Source organism: Nomascus leucogenys, chromosome 19 (genome assembly GCF_006542625.1).
Source record: "Nomascus leucogenys isolate Asia chromosome 19, Asia_NLE_v1, whole genome shotgun sequence".
Taxonomy (NCBI): Eukaryota; Metazoa; Chordata; class Mammalia; order Primates; family Hylobatidae; genus Nomascus; species Nomascus leucogenys.
Window position 1 is genome coordinate 71,353,896 of NC_044399.1, and position 19,545 is coordinate 71,373,440.

The 19,545-nt window shown below is 48.5% G+C and overlaps 1 protein-coding gene across 3 annotated transcripts in view; it reads left to right on the forward strand.

Moving 5' to 3' along the window:
• Window positions 1–19,545, forward strand: part of PITPNM3 (PITPNM family member 3) — a 105,687-nt gene that overhangs the window by 36,542 nt on the left and 49,600 nt on the right. For all 3 annotated transcript variants that reach the window (XM_030800411.1, XM_030800410.1, XM_030800412.1), the window contains exon 4: window positions 16,423–16,470. In XM_030800411.1, the coding sequence (XP_030656271.1) occupies window positions 16,423–16,470 (48 nt within the window). The remainder of the gene's footprint in view (window positions 1–16,422; window positions 16,471–19,545) is intronic.

Here is a 19,545-nt window from a genome sequence, read left to right on the forward strand (position 1 = left end):
CGGGTGAAAATGTTTTCTTGTTTTGCTTTGTCTTTACCTGGTTTCTAGTGAGATTGAACATCTTTTCATAAATGTGTTGACTGATCCTATTTTCTTTTCTCTGAATTTCTTAAACATAATTTTTGCCCATATGCTATTGGATTGTTTATCCTTTTTATTGGATTTTAGAAGATCTTCATATATATTCTGGAAGTAAATTATTAGTCTGCTATATATTTGAAATATTGCTAGTTTGGTGACATTTCTTGTTGGTTCTAATAGTTTGTCAGTTGATTCTCTTGGGTTTTTTCTAGTTAGAGCATCACATCATTTACAAATCTTTTCTTTCTTTCTTTCTTTCTTTTTGGAGACAGAGTCTTGCTCTGTTGCCCAGGCTGGAGTGCAGTGGTGTGATCTTGGCTCACTGCAACCTCTGCCTCCTGGGTTCAAGCGATTCTCCTGCCTCAGCCTCCTGAGTAGCTGGGATTACAGGCACCCGCCACCATGCCTGGCTACTTTTTGTATTTTTAGTAGAGATGGGGTTTCACCATGTTGGCCAGGCTGGTCTTGAACTCCTGACCTCGAGTGATCTGCCCGCCTTGGCCTCCCAAAGTGCTAGGATTACGTGTGTGAGCCACTGCACCCAGTCTTGTTTACAAATCTTAGCAGTTATATTTTTGCCATCATTTACTCTCCTTTCTTATTTTTCCTTTTAAACTGCATTGCATGGGATCTCCAGGTCAATGTAGAGTGACAGAAGTGGTAGCAGGCTTTCTGGTTGGATCCTGACTGTAGTGCTGTGATGGAAACGTTCCAGTTTTACCAATAAGCATGACCCTCACCCTAGGATTCCAGAAATGCCCTTCATCAAGTTGAAAACAATTAACTTCTGAAAGTTATGACTTCTTTCTCATTCTCCTCATTGTTCATTTGTATTTTTCCCCTTCCCTCCATCTCTCTCTCTCTCTCTCTCATTCTTAGTAAGTTTTGCCAAAGGCTTACCTATTTCGATGGTCTTTTCAAAGAAATAGCTCTTACTTTTATTAATCAGTTCTATTGTCTACCATTTTCTCTATTTAATTTTTGTAAATTAATGTTACTTTTATTTCATTCATTATTTCCTTCTACTTCCTTGGGATTTATGTGATTTGTGCTTTTCTAATTATAGAGATAAGTGCTTTTTAATCTTATTTTTTAAATGACACATGCACAGTTCCCTTCCAAGGGAGGGTCCTAGCAAGGTTACCTTTTTTTTTTTGCTTTTTTACCCATTACCTTTTTTTGGTTAAATTTATAAAAGTAAGCTTTTTGGGGGGATAATCTTTTCCTTCAAAGGGGACCCCAAAATTGTATAACCTCAGTCCCCAGAAAACCTGCACCCAGCCATGTTGGACACATTCCACAGGGTTTGGATAAGTAGCCCCCTCACTGTCCATCATGTCTACATAGTTCAGAACTTCCATGTTTCTCCTCTTCACCCAAAGAGCTGTTGACAGCCATGTACAAGAATCCTGTCAAATAGATTTTTTTTCTTGTTAATTAGCAATTTGATTCCACTGTGATCGGACAATGTGACCCTAAAGTGATATCTTTTTGAAATTCTTTCTTGTCTAAACCATGGTCTCGTGTGTGCGTATGAATGTTCCTTATGAGTTAAAAAATATATACATTATCTATACTGTATATGTTGGGTTACAGATTCTCTATAAAATTAAAGATATTATCAATACAGTTTTCTCTTTCCCCTTTTCCTGTTTTTTTATTGACACCATCAAATTTCTTATATACCTCCTTTTTCTGTAGTTCTAGAAATGTACAGTTTTAACACACGTTTGAAAACTGGTATTTTTGGCCAGGTGCAGTGGCTCATGCCTGTAATCCCAATACTTTGGGAGGCCGAGGTGGGAGGATTGCTTGAGCCCAGGAGTTTGGGACCAGCCTGGGTAAGATAGTGACTCCCACCTCTACAAAAAAATTAAACAACGAGCTGAGTGTGATGGCACGCGCCTGTGTTCCCAGCTATTCTGGAGGCTGAGGTGAGAGGGTTGCTTGAACCCAGGAGGTTAAGGCTGCAGTGAGCCATACTTGCTCCACTGCAACCCAGCCTGGGTGATAGAATGAGCCTCTGTCTCAAAAAAAAAAAAATTAAAAATAAAAACTGGCATTTTCTACCAGGGTTTGGATTAAGTCAGTAGCTCTATCTATCCTATCCCTGAACAGGGAAGGACGTTTGTACCTTTTTTCTTCCTTGTCTTCCTAACTCCCCAGCTCCTATGGCCCCTGTCCATTTGGTTTCATGTTGCCAATTCTCATTTCAACTTAATGATTAGTTTTGCTGTTTTACTTTTGGGGAGGGTTTTGTTTTCTCATCATGGCAGCTTTGGCAGTGACAACTCCTCTGCCGCCTCCTCCTCCTTCTCATTCTTTTTGGGTTAAGTATTTTGAGCTATGATTTATATTCAGTAAAATTTGCCCTTTATAGCATACAGCTCTCACTGCTACTTCCTCAATTCCCTGACTTCCTCTTGGATTTACTTTCTCTTTTCACTAGAATGTCTCTGCTAGTAATTCTTTCAGGTAGGAACTGTGGATAGCAATTTTCTAGGTCCTTGCATTGCTAAACATGTCTTTATTTTGCTTGCTCATTTGAATGCAAGCTTATCTGCCTCCACCATCACGTTCCCAACTATCTCTGCAGCTATTCCTCCATGGCCTTCTTGAATTTAGTGATGTTGGTGAGAAGTCTGAGATAAATTAGATTCTCATTCCTTTGTGAGTAATATGGTTTTTACTCTTCCTGAAGATTTACGTTGAAAAAATTTTTTTTCTTTCTTCCTTTTTTAATAGAGACAAGGTTTCAACATGTTGCCCAGGCTGGTCTTGAACTCCTGGCCTCAAGTGATCAGCCCACCTTGGCCTCCCAAAGTGCTGGGATTACAGGCATTTGCCACCATGCCCAGCCTTTAGGCTTTTAAATCTTTAGTCCTTGTATTCTGAAATTTCAAGCGACGTTTCTGAGTAGGTTTTTGTTGTGGAGGTGTTTGTTGGTCGTGCCACACCTGGCTGTGCCCTTTCACTACTGTGAAGCCTTCTTTTCGTTGTTTCTTCAAGTATTTCTTTTTTTTTTTTTTTTTTGAGACAGAGTCTCTCTCTGTCGCCCAGGCTGGAGTGCAGTGGCGCGATCTTGGCTCACTGCAAGCTCCGCCTCCCAGGTTCACGCCATTCTTCTGCCTCAGCCTCCCGAGTAGCTGGGACTACAGGTGCCCGCCACCATGCCTGGCTAATTTTTTTGTATTTTTAGTAGAGACGGGGTTTCACCCTGTTAGCCAGGATGGTCTCAATCTCCTGACCTCATGATCCGCCTGCCTCAGCCTCCCAAAGTGCTGGGATTATAGGTGTGAGCCACAGCGCCCGGCCAAGTATTTCTTTCTCTTCCAGAGACTTTTCTAACCACATGTCACCTTGTTCTTCTTATTCTTATTTGTTGGTCCTTGGTGGGTTCTGAGAATATGCCTTGGCTCTAACCAACAGCTCACCCATTTTCTCTTCATCAGTCTCCATTCTGCAGGTCAGCTCTTCTGTATTTTGTTTTGTTTTGTTTTTAGAGATTGGGTCTCATTCTCCTGTCTCAGCCTTCTGAGTAGTTGGGACCATAGGCCTGCACTACCACACCTGCCTAATTTTTTGTAGAGACAGGGTCTCGCTGTGTTATCTTGGTTGGTCTTGGACTCCTGGGCTCAAGCAATCCTCTCGCCTCAGCCTCTCAAAGTGCTAGGATTACAGGCATATGTCACTGTGCCAGCCCTGAGGTTTGTTTGTTTTTTAAAATCATCTTTTCATTTTCATGTGCTCTGATTGATTCTTTTGATTAGCAATCTGATCTTAATTCATGGAAGCAAGAGCTCATGCTACATTTTTTAAAGTCTCCTTCTGCTTGTTTTAGAACATTTCAGAGTTTTCTGGTAGGTTAGATATGGGTGGGAAAAACTACACACTTAAGATTGGATTATTCAGCCAAAGATCATAGGTGAGATTACAACACAGAGCAGGAGACATCTTGATTCGAATGATCTAAGGAGGCACACAGCTGCCATTAACACTATTCAAGTGAAGCAGGTCTTGCCAAATTCTTTTTTAAAAATTGAGATATAATTCCCATACCATAAAACCCACCTTTTTGTAAAATGTAGAATTCAGTGGTTTTAGTATATTCATGAAGGGATGCAACCATCACCATTATCTAGCTCAATAATATTTTTTCTTTTCTTTTTCTTTTTTTTTTTTTGAGATGGAGTCTCACTCTGTTGCCAAGGCTGGAGTGCAATGGTGCGACCTCAGCTCACTGCAACCTCTGCCACCCAGGTTCAAGCAATTCTTGGACCTCAGCCTCCCAAGTAGCTGGCTGGGATTACAGGTGCCCACCACTAGGTCTGGCTAATTTTTGTATTTTTTTTAGTAGAGACGGGGTTTCACTATGTTGGCCAGGCTGGTCTCGAACTCCTTACCTCATGTGATCCGCACACCTCGGTCTCCCAAAGTGCTGGGATTACAGGTGTGAGCCACCGTGCCTGGCCCAAGAACATTTTCATTTCTGAAAAAAGAAACCCCATACCCATTAGCAGTCACTCCCCATTCCCCTTCCCCCAGCCCCTGGTATTTCATATAAATGGAATCAAACAATATGTAGCCTTTTGTGTGTGACTACTTTCCCTTAGCATAATGTTTTTGAGATTCATCCATGTTATAGCATAAGTCAGTGCTTCATTTTGTTTTATCGCTGAATATTACTCCATTGTATGGATATGCCATGTCTCATTTATCCCAGTTGATGGACATGTGAGTTGTTTCTACTTTTTGGCTATTATGAATAATGCTGCTATAAGTATTCATATGCAAGTTTTTGTGTGGATATGTTTTCGATTATCTTGCTGATATACATAGGAGTGGAATTGCTGTATCATATGGTAATTCTGTTTAACTTTTTGAAGAACTGCCAAATTCATTTCCAAAGTAGCTGCCCCACTTTACATTTCCACCAGTAATATAAAAAGGTTCCAATTTCTCTGCATCCTTGCCAACACTTGTTACTGGCTGCCTTTTTGGATATAGCCATCCTAGCAGGTGTGAAGTGATGTCTCATTGTGGTTTTGATCTTCATTTCTCTAATGACTAATGATGTTGAGCATCTTTTCATGTGCTTATTCATTGTTTGTTTATCTCCTTTGGGGAAATGTCTACTCAAATCCTTTGCCCATTTAAAATTTGGGTTATTTGTCTTTTTATTGTTGAGTTGTAAGAGTTCTTTAATGAATTCTGGACACCAGACCCTTATCAGATATGCTTTCTCCCATTTTGTGGGTTGTCTTTATACTTTATTTTTTTGATAATGTCTTTTGGAGTACAAAATCTTAAAATTTTGATGAAGTTTGGTTTATCTATTTTTTCTTTTATTGTCTGTGCTTTTGGTGCCATATCTAAGAAACCATTGCCCAATCCAAGGTCATGAAGATTTACCCCCATGTTTTCTTTGTAAAGTTTTATAGTTTTAACTCTTATATTTAGGTCTTTGATTCACTTTGAATTAATTTTTGTGTATGGTGTGAGGTAGGAGTTCTTTTGAGTGTGATTAACTAGTTTTCCCAGCACGATTTATTGAAAAGACTATCTCTCATCCATTGAATTGTTTAGGCAGGTTTGTCAAAGATCAATTGATCATAGACATATGGGTTTATTTCTGGACTTTGAGTTCTATTCCACTCAGGTGTATATGTTAATATGCCACACAGTCTTGATTACTGTACACCTGCAGTATGTTTGAAATCAGGAAGTGGGGGTCCACTAGCTTTGTTCTTCTTTTGCAAGATTGTTTAGCTATTCTGTGTTTCTTGCACTTCCATATGAATTTTAGGTTGATTTCTGCAAAAATGCCAATGGGGATTTTGATAGGGATTGTGTTGACTCTGTAGATCAATTTGAGGAGTATTGTCATCTTAACAATATTAGTTCCGATCCATGAACGTGAGATGTCTTTACATTTATGTAAGTCTTCTTTAATTTCTTTCAATGATGTTTTAAAGTTTTCAGTGTGCAAGTCTTGCACTTGTTTTGTTAAATTTATTCCTAAGTATTTTAGTCTTTTTGATGCTAATGTAACTGGAATTGTTTTCTTAATTTCATTTTCAGACTGTTTATTGCAAGTGTGTTGAAATATAATTGAGTTTTGCATATTGATCCTCTGTCTTGCAACCTTGCTGAACTCATTTATTAGTTTTATTTTTGGGGGGATTCTTTAGTACTTTCTATGCGTAGGATTACATCGTCTTTGAATAGGTAGTTTTACTTTTCCCTTTCCAATCTGGATAGCTTCTATTTCCTTTTCTTATCTAATTTCCCTAACTAGAGTCTCCAACATAACATTGAATAGAAGTGATGAGAGCAGACATCTTGTTTTATTCCTGATCTTACGGGGAAGGTTTTCAGTCTTTTACCATTAAATATGATGTTAACTATGAATCTAGTTGATGAAGTTCCCTCCTATTTCTAGTTTGTTGAATATATTTTTTACCATAAAAGGGTGTTGGATTTTGCAGGATTTTTTTTTTTTGCAGACATGTATTGAGATGCTCATGTGGTTTTTGTCTTTTATTCTATCAATATGGTATGTTACATGGATTGATTTTCACATGCTGAATAACTTTGCATTCCTGGGATAAATTCCACTCAGTCCTTGACAAATCTTGTTATCTCACTGTTCTTTTATGCTTGGGGTTTATATGTCTCTTCCAGGATAACGTATACTAACAATCTATGAGCTGTCATTTAAGGAATGATTTACAATCTAGGTTCTTCTTGTTCTTAAAACAAACTTTTGTGTCAGCAAGGCCACGTTGTTGTTGACAGGAAGGAAGCAGTCACTGCCTGGGTATCCCTGATCAATTTCTCTTCTCTGCCTCTAGCTTTCCAGAGAGCTATTTTTTCCTACGATTCACCCCCTGACTCTGGTTTATGACCTTGTATCTTGATACATGCGTCTCAAAGAGTGGTCCCTGGACTAACAGCATTAATATCTCTTGGGAACTGGTTAGAAATGTGACTTTGGGGGTCACATTTCTAGACCCTAGACCTGCTAAATCAGCCAAACTCTGGGAGCAGGGCTCAGAATCCACATTTTAACTGGTCCTGTGATTCTGATGCACTAAAATTTGAGAGCCACTAATGACGATGACACTAAGTTGGTTTAAGGACTCCACAGGTCCAGTTCCCTCTTCCCTTCAGTCACTGAGTTGGATGTCTTCCTTCCACATTGTTGGCTTTTATCTAATATTTACTAATATTTGTGTGTATGCCAGTTTGTGTTTGCAGTTCCCTGTCAGTCTATCTCTGAGTGATAGGAATATGTCTGTTTACTGAAACCTACTGTCATCGAATTATTGGGGAAGGTAGAAAATGTTGCTGATGTGAGTTGAGCCAGTTGCTTCTGCTTTATTCCTCTTGGGTATTTTCAGCTTTCTATGGTGTCCTGTCCTTCAAACACTCATCCTTTCTCACACTTGGGGACAGATGCTTTGCTTGGCATAAGCAGAGGTTGGGGGAGGACCAAGACACCTGGCTCCTCTACTATGGAAGCCCAGACAATCAATCACAAGAGCTTTCTTTGCTTCTGTATTTTTCACCCATGAGCCTGCTGTTCCTTCTGTGCTGCCTCCATCACTGGCCACAGACCTTTCTTTTTTGAGATGGAGTCTCGCTCTGTTGCCCAGGCTGGAGTGCAGTGGTGTGATCTCAGTTCCTTGCAACCTCTGCCTCCTGGGTTCAGGTGATTCTCCTGCCTCCCACGGCTAATTTTTTCATATTTTAAGTAGAGACGGGATTTCACTATGTTGGCCAGGTTGGTCTCAAACTCCTGACCTTAAGATCCACCCACCTCGGCCTCCCTAAGTGCTGGGACTACAGGCATGAGCCACCGCGCTTGGCCAAGCCACAGACCTTTCTTTGCAGGCTTGAGGTTATGGTTTTCTTTCTCCCGGGCTAGCCTTATGGGCATTTGTCCTTTGCAGTCACACAAGGCTCCACACACTTGATTTTCTACTGTACTGTCGCCATCTTGAAATTTTTAATTAGTTTGAACAAAGGGACCCACATTTTCATTTTACACTGGGCCCTGAAAATTATGTAACCAGTCCTGCCTCCCTCCTTAGATCTCTCTGCCTTCTAACTTTTGGGGATGCCACACAGTTTCTGGTCTGCTAAGGACACTTCTTATTTTACAGTGCTACTAAAGATTAATTCACATGAAAATGCTTGATGTCATTTTCTAGGGATCTGGAGGAGGAGAAAAAGACTAGATCGTGTAGTCAGTTTACCATCTTTATCCAATCCTACCACGATGCTTCTAAAATAGAAATCCAGTCCTATCATTCTGCCACGAAATTGGCAAGTAGGTCTTTGTTGACTGCAGTATGAAGTATAGATCCCCCAGCCTGGCACCAAAGGCCATCCACAATGTGGTTCCAGCCTTCCTTCTAGCAATCATAAATTTCCAGAGTTAGTAAGTTTCCTATCACTACAGGAATCAAACAGCCCTGGAAGAGCTACCATGAGGGACATAAAGGGGCTGTCAAATTGTTGCTAAACCCAGTAATCCCAAGGTTATCTCTGATTCTGATATTCATGGCTTCCTGGCCATCCCTCCCCTCCTCTTCCACCCCCACTGTATCCTAGTCAAATGGCCAGGGGACTGCTTGCAGAGAGATCCCTGGGCTCACGCAGAGCTCATCAGCTTCCTGCCTTTGCCCCGGCTCTTCCCCTGGCTTCATCTCTAGCTCCCACAATCCCATGCACTGCCTCTGGGAAGCCTCGTTGATACTCCAGCCTCCCCCAGACCACTGTCCTCACGCCCAGCACAGCTGAGTTGGTCTCTTGTCTGTAGCACGGACCACTCTGCTGACAGCTGTGCTTTTCCTCCTTGTCTGAGCCCAAAGTGATGAGGGGCTCACTGTGCACTCATGCATTCCTTCCCTCACTTATGCATGCAATGCACAGGAATGGACACTTATTCTGTGTCAGACCCTGTGCTGGTCACCGCAGGGGACACACAGATGACTCAGAAGTGGACTCAGAATTGACCGGCTCCCAGACGGGGGTGGGGCAGTGACAGTCCAGTGAGCTAATTGCTCTAACAAGATGGGGAACAAGGCACAGAGGGCTCAAAGAGGAGTTAGCGCTGGAGCTGCCACATGAGGAGCTAAGGAGGCTTTGCTGGGGTTGGGACAGACCAATAAGGGCAGAGGGAGCTGCAGGGACAAAGGTATGGAGGGAGGTGAGGGAAGCAGGGACATTTGGGGAGTTTGTCCTGAGGTTGGACAATCTATGAGGTTGTCATTCCTTAAATGACAGCTCATAGGTTGTTAGTATAAATTGTCCTGGAAGAGATATAAAAACCCCAAGCATAAAAGAATAGTGAGATGACAAGATTTGTCAAGGACCAAGTGGAATTTAGCCCAGGAAGGCAAAGTTATTCAGCATGTGAAAATCAATCCATGTAACATACCATAGGATGAAGTAAAAGACATGGGAAAGACGCAGAATAAAAGGTACGGGAAGCAGGGAGATTTGGGGAGTTTGTCCTGACTGAGGTTGGGGTATGAAGTGTTGGGCTGGGGGTGAGGTGTGGAGTTAGGGGGTGGTAAAAAGGGATGGGAGGTCTTGGAGAAGAGGCAGGGGTGGAAAAGCTGGAGATGAAGGCCTTGAATGCCAGGCTGAGGAGTTAGGGGCCTTCTCGGGAGTGCCTCTGTGGATCCACTGAATGGTTTAAGCAGGGGAGTGAAGAGCCACTTTTTAGAAAGATTATTCTAGAAGCCAATGTGGAGGAGAACAGGAGGGGCTGGGGAATGAGTGTAGGGGCTTATGCTGGGCCAGGTGAAGGGTAATGAGCGTGAGTCTCAACCTGCAGCTCAGGGGAGGCTCCATGCTGGGAGTGGCCTGAGCAGGGAGGAGCATGCAGGGGAGGCTCCATGTTGGGAGTGGCCTGAGCAGGGAGGGAGCGTGTAGGTCTTCCCTCCTCAGCCAGGCTTCATGAGCAAAGTCACCAGTCTGGCCTGGAGCCTGGCCAGGGCTCCCAATGCCCAGTAAGGGGAGAGCCCAGGGCAAATTCCGGCTTCAGCGGCTCCCGTCTCTGCTCCAGAGGGGCTGTCCCTGACACTTTCTGGTTTATCAGGAGGAGAATTCCCAATTCTTTGTTCTCCAAGGCCCCGTCTGTCTGAATCACTCTCCCTGCAGCCACCAACTCTCCAGTTGGACGCAGGAAGGCTCTCCTGTTTCAGAAGTTTGCCGAAAGTGTTTCTGTTCTTGGCCACACACTTTGCTTCTCTTGCTCTTGGGGAACTCACAATTTGTTGGAAGGGGCTTGGAAGAAGAGTTATAAAATCACTCAGGAAATCATTAGTGGGACTTGGAAGTATCTTCTCAGAAAAGATATGTGGCTCAGCCTTCCAGGGCTGTGTGAGTTCAGGACAGGCAAGATTCGTGGGGCCCAGAGCCTGGGGTGTGTGACAAAACTCTGCCTTCCCAGTTCCTAGCCCTCTCCGTGTAGCCCATCCTGTCTGCAGGAGTTTCTGGCAGCTCCTCTGCTTGAAACAAGCTCCAGCAGAGGCAAAGCTGTCAGGCCCATGAGCCCTGCAAAGCTCTAGGCTAAGTGGGGTCTCATTTAGGCGGCAGCTGAGCCAGCTGCACAGTTGGTTAATCACCCTCGTCCTGGGAGCCTGCTAAATCAGGAAGCCAGGTTCAAGCTGGCTCCTCCCTCGCTGGCAGTTTCCAGGGAAGATGGAGCTGGCTTGGACTGGGCAGGCAACCCCGGCTTCCTGCTGTCCGGGCCCCACACTTACCTTGTCAAACAGCAGGCTTATTCCTGACCCCGTCGGTGGCCTCACCAGCCCTGGGAACCCTGGGATGCCTGGCTCAGGCTGCACTGCAGGAGAGACGAAGCCCGAGGCAAACACCAGCCAGTCCCCAAGGCTCTGGATGCATCCTCTCTGCACCCCTTGCAAATGTCCCCTTCTCCACTCCCGTCCTCCCCACCCCTCAGCCCTTGACTGTGGCAGCCTTCCCCTGTCCCATGCCTTCCTTCTCCAGGAAGCACTACCCAGGCTGCCTGAGCCATCCTGGGAAGCCCCTGCTCCAGGAAGCCCCCACCAATAGGAGGCGGGGTGAAATTGTGGGAAGAGCCCTTGCCAGTATTGGGGTGTCCAAGGGACCAGATCTCAATGCTGGGGAAGTGACTATCTCACTGAGGCTCAGCAGCCTTATTACACAGGCATGGAAGCGAACGATTTCATGTGCGGGAAAGCACTAGGCAAGCCAGAAAGCACCTGCGTGCCCAGGTGCAGCCTTCAAGGCTTACGCAGCTGAGGCCGTACTCACGGCTGGCTTCGAGGAGTCCCAGAGCTTGGCCCCGACCTCCTTTCTGACATTTTCCCTCTTCTAACCCACGTGAAGCCTGTGCACTGGTGTTTTGAGGACACTCACCTCCTGGCCTCTTCCCACCTGGGTCCCTGAGCTTCTTCCGGCCTCTCAACTCTGCATTCCCAGCAACCCCAGCTCTCATCCTTGCCCACCTCCCCACCTCCCCACCTCGCCCACCTCGCCCACCTCCCCACCTCGCCCACCTCCCCACCTCGCCCACCTCCCCACCTCGCCCACCTCCCCACCTCGCCCACCTCCCCACCTCGCCCACCTCCCCACCTCCCCACCTCCCCACCTCCCACCTCCCCACCTCCCCACCTCGCCCACCTCGCCCACCTCCCCACCTCGCCCACCTCCCCACCTCCCCACCTCCCCACCTCCCCACCTCGCCCACCTCCCCACCTCCCCACCTCGCCCACCTCCCCACCTCCCCACCTCCCCACCTCCCCACCTCCCCCACCTCCCCACTTCCCCACCTCCCCACCTCGCCCACCTCCCCACCTCGCCCACCTCCCCACCTCGCCCACCTCCCCACCTCCCCACCTCCCCACCTCCCCACCTCCCCACCTCCCCCACCTCCCCACCTCCCCACCTCCCCACCTCCCCCCCCCTCCCCACCTCCCCACCTCGCCCACCTCCCCACCTCCCCACCTCCCCACCTCCCCACCTCGCCCACCTCCCCCACCTCCCCACCTCCCCACCTCCCCACCTCCCCACCTCCCCACCTCCCCACCTCCCCACCTCCCCACCTCCCCACCTCTGGACATCCTGCCGAGGCTAAGTCATATTTACACCCTGGTGATGAAAGTGTTGGATGGTCTGGAGAACTCATAAACTGTCTCCGTGAGGACCAACTACGGGCTTGGCATGAGAAGGTGGAGGTAATGACTCAGACCTGGCCCCTCCCTGCGCTGGAGTCCTCCCCTCCTCCAGGGCCTGACACACAGTAGATGCCCGGGAAATGCCCGAAGCATCTGTGTTATAGTCAGGGCTCAGGGCCAGTGCTCCAGACGGCCGCAAGTATTGGGTTTGCTGTTCTGAAGTCCGAATGGTGTTATCTTCAAGTCTGTGTGTTTGTTTTTGTTTTTTTTTAAATGGAGTCTCACTCTGTTGCCCAGGCTGGAGTGCAGTGGCACTATCTCGGCTCACTCCTACCCCTGCCTCCTGGGTTCAAGTGATTCTCCTGCCTCAGCCTCCCTAGTAGCTGGGATTACAGGCGTGCACCACCACACCCGGCTGATTTTTGTATTTTTAGTAGAGACGGGGTTTCACCGTGTTGGCCAGGCTGGTCTCAAACTCCTGACCTCAGGTGGTCCACCCACCTTGGCCTTCCAAACTGCTAGGTTTACAGGCGTGAACCACCATGCCCGGCCAAGTTTGTGTTTTGTAAGTGAAGTCTGATGGGACAGTGCATATGTGCGGGGGTACTTGCTGGGCGGCTCTCACATGGTCCTGCCTCCTGCCGCCTTGAAGCCTCCTGGGATCTTGGCCTCCTGCTCTCCTGCCCTCTGGCTTCTCAGCTCCACACCCACCCAGCTTTCTTCTCCCTCCCCCTGCCCATGGACAGCCTCTGGCCCCACTTCAAGCCAGAGCCTGGGTGCAGGCAGGGCTGAGGTTAGGTGCTCATACTCCACCACGTCTTGGAGCGAGGCAGCTTATCCCCACCCTGGGCTGGCAGTGCCATAGAGCATTCCAAGGGTGATTCAGAGGGAAAAACCTCCCGCTCAACTAGTGCATTTCAGCGTGGAGGTTGCAATACTCTTGTCTACCCTGGATGGGGCCAGCAGTCCTGTGGGAGGGGCGCATGCTTGGCTCAACTTTCCAACTGTCACTCACAGCATGGTTTGTTGGCCCAGTGGCTGGCAGGAGGGGGATCCTGGGTGCTGGTGGGGCCTGTGTGTGTGTGCCAAGCTAAGGAGCAGGGACCCTGGGGCCTGGGAGGGCCTGCACTCATCCCTCAAGTCTCCCTGGGCATGAGGAAATACAGTAGCAAATAGAAAACACCGGCCGGGCACGGTGGCTCACACCTGTAATCCCAGCCCTTTGGGAGGCCGAGGTGGGCAGATCACCAGGTCAATAGACTGAGACCATCTTGGCCAACGTGGTAAAACCCCGTCTCTAGTAAAAATACAAAAATTAGCTGGGCGTGGTGGCAGGTGCCTGTAGTCCCAGCTACTCGGGAGGCTGAGGCAGGAGAATCGCTTGAACCTGGGAGGTGGAGCTTGCAGTGAGCCGAGATCGCACCATTGCACTCCAGCCTGGTGACAGAATGAGACTCCATCAAAAAAAAAAAAAAAAAAAAGAGAGGGAAGAAAAGAAAAGGAAGGAAGGAAGGGAGAGAAAGAAAGAAAACACCATAACAGGTTTTAGAGCATCCTCAGGGAAAAGGAAAAATGTTATATTTTAGTACCTTTAGCAACATTTTTTTTTTCTGTTTGAACAAGGGACCCGGCATTTCCTTTTTGCGTGAGGCCTTTCTCATTATGCAGCTGGTTTTAGGTGGAGTATGACAGAAAAAGCAGGAGGTTTGGATTTGGAGGAGTCTGCAAGCTCCTTCACCTCTTCAGACCTTGGTTTTCTTATCTGTAAATGGCCTTCCTTCCCAGGACCATGCTCTCTCACACCCCCGCTTTGCCTTGAACTTGGCATTCCATAAACATGATCTTGCTGGCTGCTTGGAATGCCATGCCCTTTCCTCTACTGTCAAAACTGAAATCTCTGCTCTGGCACGAGCTTCCTTGGAGTCCTCAGTCAGAATGAATCTTTCCCTCCCCCTCTCTCTCTGCCAGTCTCACCTCTCATTGCAGTTAGCCATGTGCTTCTCTGCACAGAGGTGTTCTTGCTCCTCACTCACTCTGTATCCCCCACAGCCCCTAGCATGGGGCTTGGCCCATAGAAGGTGTTTTTTGAATGCGTGTCTTATGTCTTAATTTCTCTGCTAGGCCCAGGTTCTGCTGGGTGGTCAAAGTTGACTTTCTTTAGGGGCACCAGAGTTTCATGGGCCGTAGCTGGTGCCCAGACATGGTGCTGGTCTTCGCTCCCTGACCTGTGCATTGGACACTGGGTCATTCCTTGTTTCTGTCCACATCTGTGCTGCTGTTACACCTGGGAAACAGTCTGCATCCATCCTGTTGTGCTGTGTGGGGACTGCTCTATGACCGTGGCCAGGTCTCTGTTCTCTGTTTGGGCCCCTCTTGGGCCTAGGCTTTGTCACGGCTCCTGGGTCTGGGGAGTGCTGTGAGCTGGCATCTAGCATTAACCGTTGATTCTCTCTATCTGGCTCCACCTGGGATCATGCTGAAGACAAAAGGGCCAAGGTCTTGAATCAATTGTTAGAAGTAAACAAGTAAATAAAACAAGACTCAGAGCCATCCTCACTTGTTGAACACCTGTTTTGTGCCTGACTGTGTTCTGAAGGCTTTACATATATATTTTTTTTATTCATCTTTTTTTTTGGAGATGGAGTCTCTTTCTATCATCCAGGCTGGAGTGCAGTGGCGTGATCTCGGCTTACTGCAACCTCCACCTCCTGGGTTCAAGCGATTCTCCTGCCTCAGCCTCCCGAGTAGCTTCGGGATTATAGATATGCGCCACCACGCCTGGCTAGTTTTTGTATTTTAGTAGAGACAGGGTTCCACCATGTTGGCCAGGCTGGTCTCAAACCCCTGACCTCAGGTGATCCGCCCACCTCCATCTCCCAAAGTGCTGGGATTACAGGCCTGAGCCACCATGCCCAGCCAGCTTTACATATATTAATCATTTACTATCCACAGCAACCCTCCGAGGCAAGTACCAGTACTATCCCCATTTTGTAGATTGGAAGACTGAGGCATATACAGGTTGTGTAACTTGCCCAAGGGTGCATGGTTCGTAAGTGAAGAAGCTGGCATTTGAATCCAGGTATCCAATCATAATGCAGTGTCACTCAAGGGCTTTCAGGACTTGGAGGTTCTTAGTGAGCACTGGATCCCTGCTATCTTGTAGGAATGAACCCAGAGAGGGAGAGTGCTGTGCCTGTCACACAGCAGGCCAGAGGGAGCCTGAAATGGAGTCAGCCTCCAGATTCCAGCTGGATGCTCTTCCCACTGTTTACCCCTGCCTGCTTTTGAGAGAGCCCGGGGGCCATGATCCCAGGATTCAGGGGATGTGGGCCATGAAGGCGGCCCTGGCAGGCAGAGGGTGGCAGAAACAGAGTGATGGATTCCAATGGATGCATCTGGAGAAGTTTCATGTGAGAGGAAGGCATGGGGTCAGGAGAGGAGTCATCCACCAGGCCCTGGAGTGTTGGCTACAGAGATGGAAGAGGTTCTTAGACTGGAGCTGCCCTTCAGTTCTGTAGGGGAAGAAATGAGGTAGATTTGCATGGGGAAGGATTCTCGAGTCCCTTGGGGAGACCAGGAGGTGACTTCACTTTGTGCCTTGGAACCCTTCCTCAGAGAACTGGGGCCCTAGAGGAAGCCACAGACACATTTTGGGAGGGGCTGTAGACTTCTAGGGAAGCTTTGGTCATGGGGAGTGTGCAGTGTTTGGGAGTGGCCACAGGAGACATCTGGGGGGCAGTGGGATATGCAGATCCAGAGCTAAGGAGAGCGGCCTGGGCCAGAGGCAGAGCCCTGGCAGTGGTTTGTGGGCTTGGAGTTCAGTGCGGACCCTCGGAGGAGAGAGTGAGTATAGAGAGGCAGGCAGCTCCTGAGAAGCCGCTGCTTTATAGAGGAGGGAGGAGAGGAGGAGCTGGAGGACAAGACGAAGTGGAAAGGCCTGAGGACGCAGAGGAGCCAGGCCATATTCTCCCCAGAAATGGCATCGGGTGTGGCATGAAGGGCCAAGAGCTAGGTCAGGGCAGGGCAGAGAGGTAGGAGATACCTCTGCCCATCCCAAGCTCTAGAGTGAGGGCCAGAGGCAGCTCCAAGCAGCCTCCCTGGGAAACACAGTGCCTGGCAACAGTGACAAGGATCTGCTTATGTTTCTTTTCTTTTTCTGCAGGAGAAGGGACCGTGCCGTGCACATCCAGCATCCTCCAGGAGAAGCAGCGTGAGTCAAGCCTGACCCCGTGGGGTCATTTCTTCCCCTTGGATGGGTCCAAGCTCATTGAGCCTGGGTCCCCTCTCATCCACTCAGAGCCTGGAAGGGGGGCAGGATCCCTGCCATCTTGCCTGCAGGCAGGACCGGAGGGCCTGAGGTCACTCAGCCTGAGTTTGGGCCATCTCTAACCCATGAACTGAGCCCCCCTCGGGTTCCTGAGTTCCTATCACTGGGCAGCTCAGGCCAGCTCATGTCCCCCTCTCTGGGGACTCCACAGGGCCAGAGTGAGGGGTGGGAGGCTGGTGGGTTGGGAGTGTGAGCTCAGCAGAGCAGATGAGATCATGGCATGAGGACAGAAACAGGAGGATGGGGATGGGGAACATGGCCCCTGTGCCCATCACTTTTGTGTGACACAACTTCCAGGAACCACTGGTGGTGCCATGGTGACTGACATGACTGAATGAGGTTCAGAGACACCTCATTCCTGGATGTGCCCGGGGTGATGATCCTCATTATTGCTCCATGAAGAGGCTACCTCTCTGCAGATCCCATGGCCCTGTGGCTGAGTCCCTGTCCTCAGTGTTACACAGGCATCTCCAGGTTTCCTTCCCCCTGTGTTTTCTCAGAGAGATGAGCACAGCATTGGACCTGGGAAAGACTTGGTCGAGATGTGGCCATTTGCTGCCATAGTGACCTCAGAACGTCTTCCTTGGACGTTCTGGGAGGACTCAGTGGCCAATGTCTGGGCCAAATGTCTTTGCTGTTGGCAGTATTGACTTCCATATGTGGCTGGGGCCGGAGAGGATTCCATGTGTGTTTGGGGTGGGGTTGTGCTCAGAACTTTCCTGACTTCTCTCTCCTGCTCCTTTGATCTGTGGTTGCAGCTTTGGGGGGCCCAGTCCACTCTGCCCACCACCTCCCTGAGCTCAGGCCTGTGGCTGCTCTGCAAGCTCTTCCATCCTTTAGTTGCTGTGCTGAAGTGGAAGCACCTATGACACCAGCCTTCCTATGGCCTGGAACCCAGCCTTGAGTGGGTGCACAGGCATCCCCTGCCGGAGAATCTTTTTCTTTTTTTTTTTCTTGAGACAGAGTCTTGCTCTGTCACCCAGGCTGGAGTGCAATGGCACGATCTCAGCTCACCACAACCTCTTGAGCTTCCCTGGGCTCAAGTGATTCACCCACCTCAGCCTCCCGAGTGGCTGGGATTACAGGTGCCGGCCACCATGCCCGGGGAATTTTTGTGTTTTTAGTAAAGATGGGGCTTCGCCATGTTGACCAGGCTACTTTTGAACTCCTGACCTCAGGTGATCTGCCCGCCTTGGTCTCCCCAAATTCTGGGATTTTAGGCATGAGCCACCACACCCTACACGGAGAACCTTTTTCTGCTTCTAACATTCAATGGCAATTTCATAGACAAAGCCCTTCAGGGGCTGCTAGGTGTGAATGTCTTTGTCAGGGGCACCCCAAGGCCCAGGCCATAAGGGCATCAGACCATGGAAAGGGCAGGGCAGAGAGAGGGCAGTTCTCTTTCCTGAGCCCTTGTAGGGGTGTAAGGAACTGAGCTCAGCGCAAGGGGACTGTGTTAAAATGTACCTGCGGGTCTTTAATGTAGAGGTGACTGAGCATGTGGAGAGGCTCATGTCATCAACAGAAGATTTTCAGCTCAGGTTTTGAGAGATGGGGCCATTCCACACCATGCAGGGCCACAGGGGAAGCACTTGGTTTGGTCAGGAGACAGAAGGGCCAGGAATCCAACTCAAGGCTGGATTCCAGGCCATAGGAAGGCTGGTGTCACAGGCGCCTCCACCTCAGAAAATAGCAACTGAGGTATGGAAGAGCTTGCAGAGTGGCTGCAGGCCTGAGCCCAGGGAGGTGGTGGGCAGAGTGGACTGGGCTCCCGAAAGCTGCAAGGCCCAGAGCCCTTGTTGTTTTTTTTGCTGGAAAGGCAGGGCAGAGCAGGAGAACCATGTAGGGCTGGCTGATGTGCATGTCGAGGGCTCTGGGCTCTAGGCTCTAGGGCTGGTGTCCCGTTGTCTGGTAGCTGGCCCTGGGTTGATTTAGGGCCAGGGAAGTATTGGCTTGGTGGGTGAGAGTTAGAGAAGGTGGTTGGGGATATGGGTTTGGGACTGGTTCATTTGCCTATGAAAGGTGCCCTCAAAGGGAGTGGTTATTACCTCTAGGAATTAGCCAGCTGTGGGAAGGGCAGTCTCTTCCTGGCCAGCGAGGCCCCTGAGATGTCAAAACATTATAAAATAACAAGCATGATGAATATAGGGGTGTCACCACATTCCCCAGGAATGCAGGAGAGGAAAAGAACCCATCATCTGGCCTGGCGTGGTGGCTCACGCCTGGAATCCCAGCACTTTGGGAGGCCGAGGCGGGTGGATCACGAGGTCAGGAGATCGAGACCATCCTGGTTAACACGGTGAAACCCCATCTCTACTAAAAATACAAAAAATTAGCCAGGCGTGGTGGCAGGCGCCTGTAGTCCCAGCTACTTGGGAGGCTGAGGCAGGAGAATGGCGTGAACCCAGGAGGTGGAGCCTGCAGTGAGCCAAGATGGCACCACTGCACTCCAGCCTGGGCGACAGAGTGAGACTCCATCTCAAAAAAAAAAAAAAGAACCATCATCTCCCCTTCTGAGCACCTGGCCAGAGGAGACAGCGGCAGCCGCGAAGCAAAAACAGCCGCTCAATGCGGAGCTTGTCTCCAGGATGCCAAACCACAGCTCTGTTTTCCACAGACACAATTGAATTGATGAGATGTTTAGTGATCTCTGGACCTGGCTGAAGAAAAATGTGTGTTTAAATAGTTAGAATTCTATTGCTGAAGGCTGTCATCAAATTCTGCTCCTTAAGAATGTTCTTATTGGGCTGGGTGCAGTGGCTCACACCTGTAATCCCAGCACTTTGGAAGGCTGAGGTGGGTGGATCACCTGAGGTCAGGAGATTGAGACCAGCCTGGCCAATATAGTGAAAACCCGTCTCCACTAAAAAAATACAAAAATTAGCCAGATGTGATGGTGCATGCTTGAAATCCCAGCTACTGGGGAGGCTGAGGCAGGAGAATCACTTGAACCTAGGA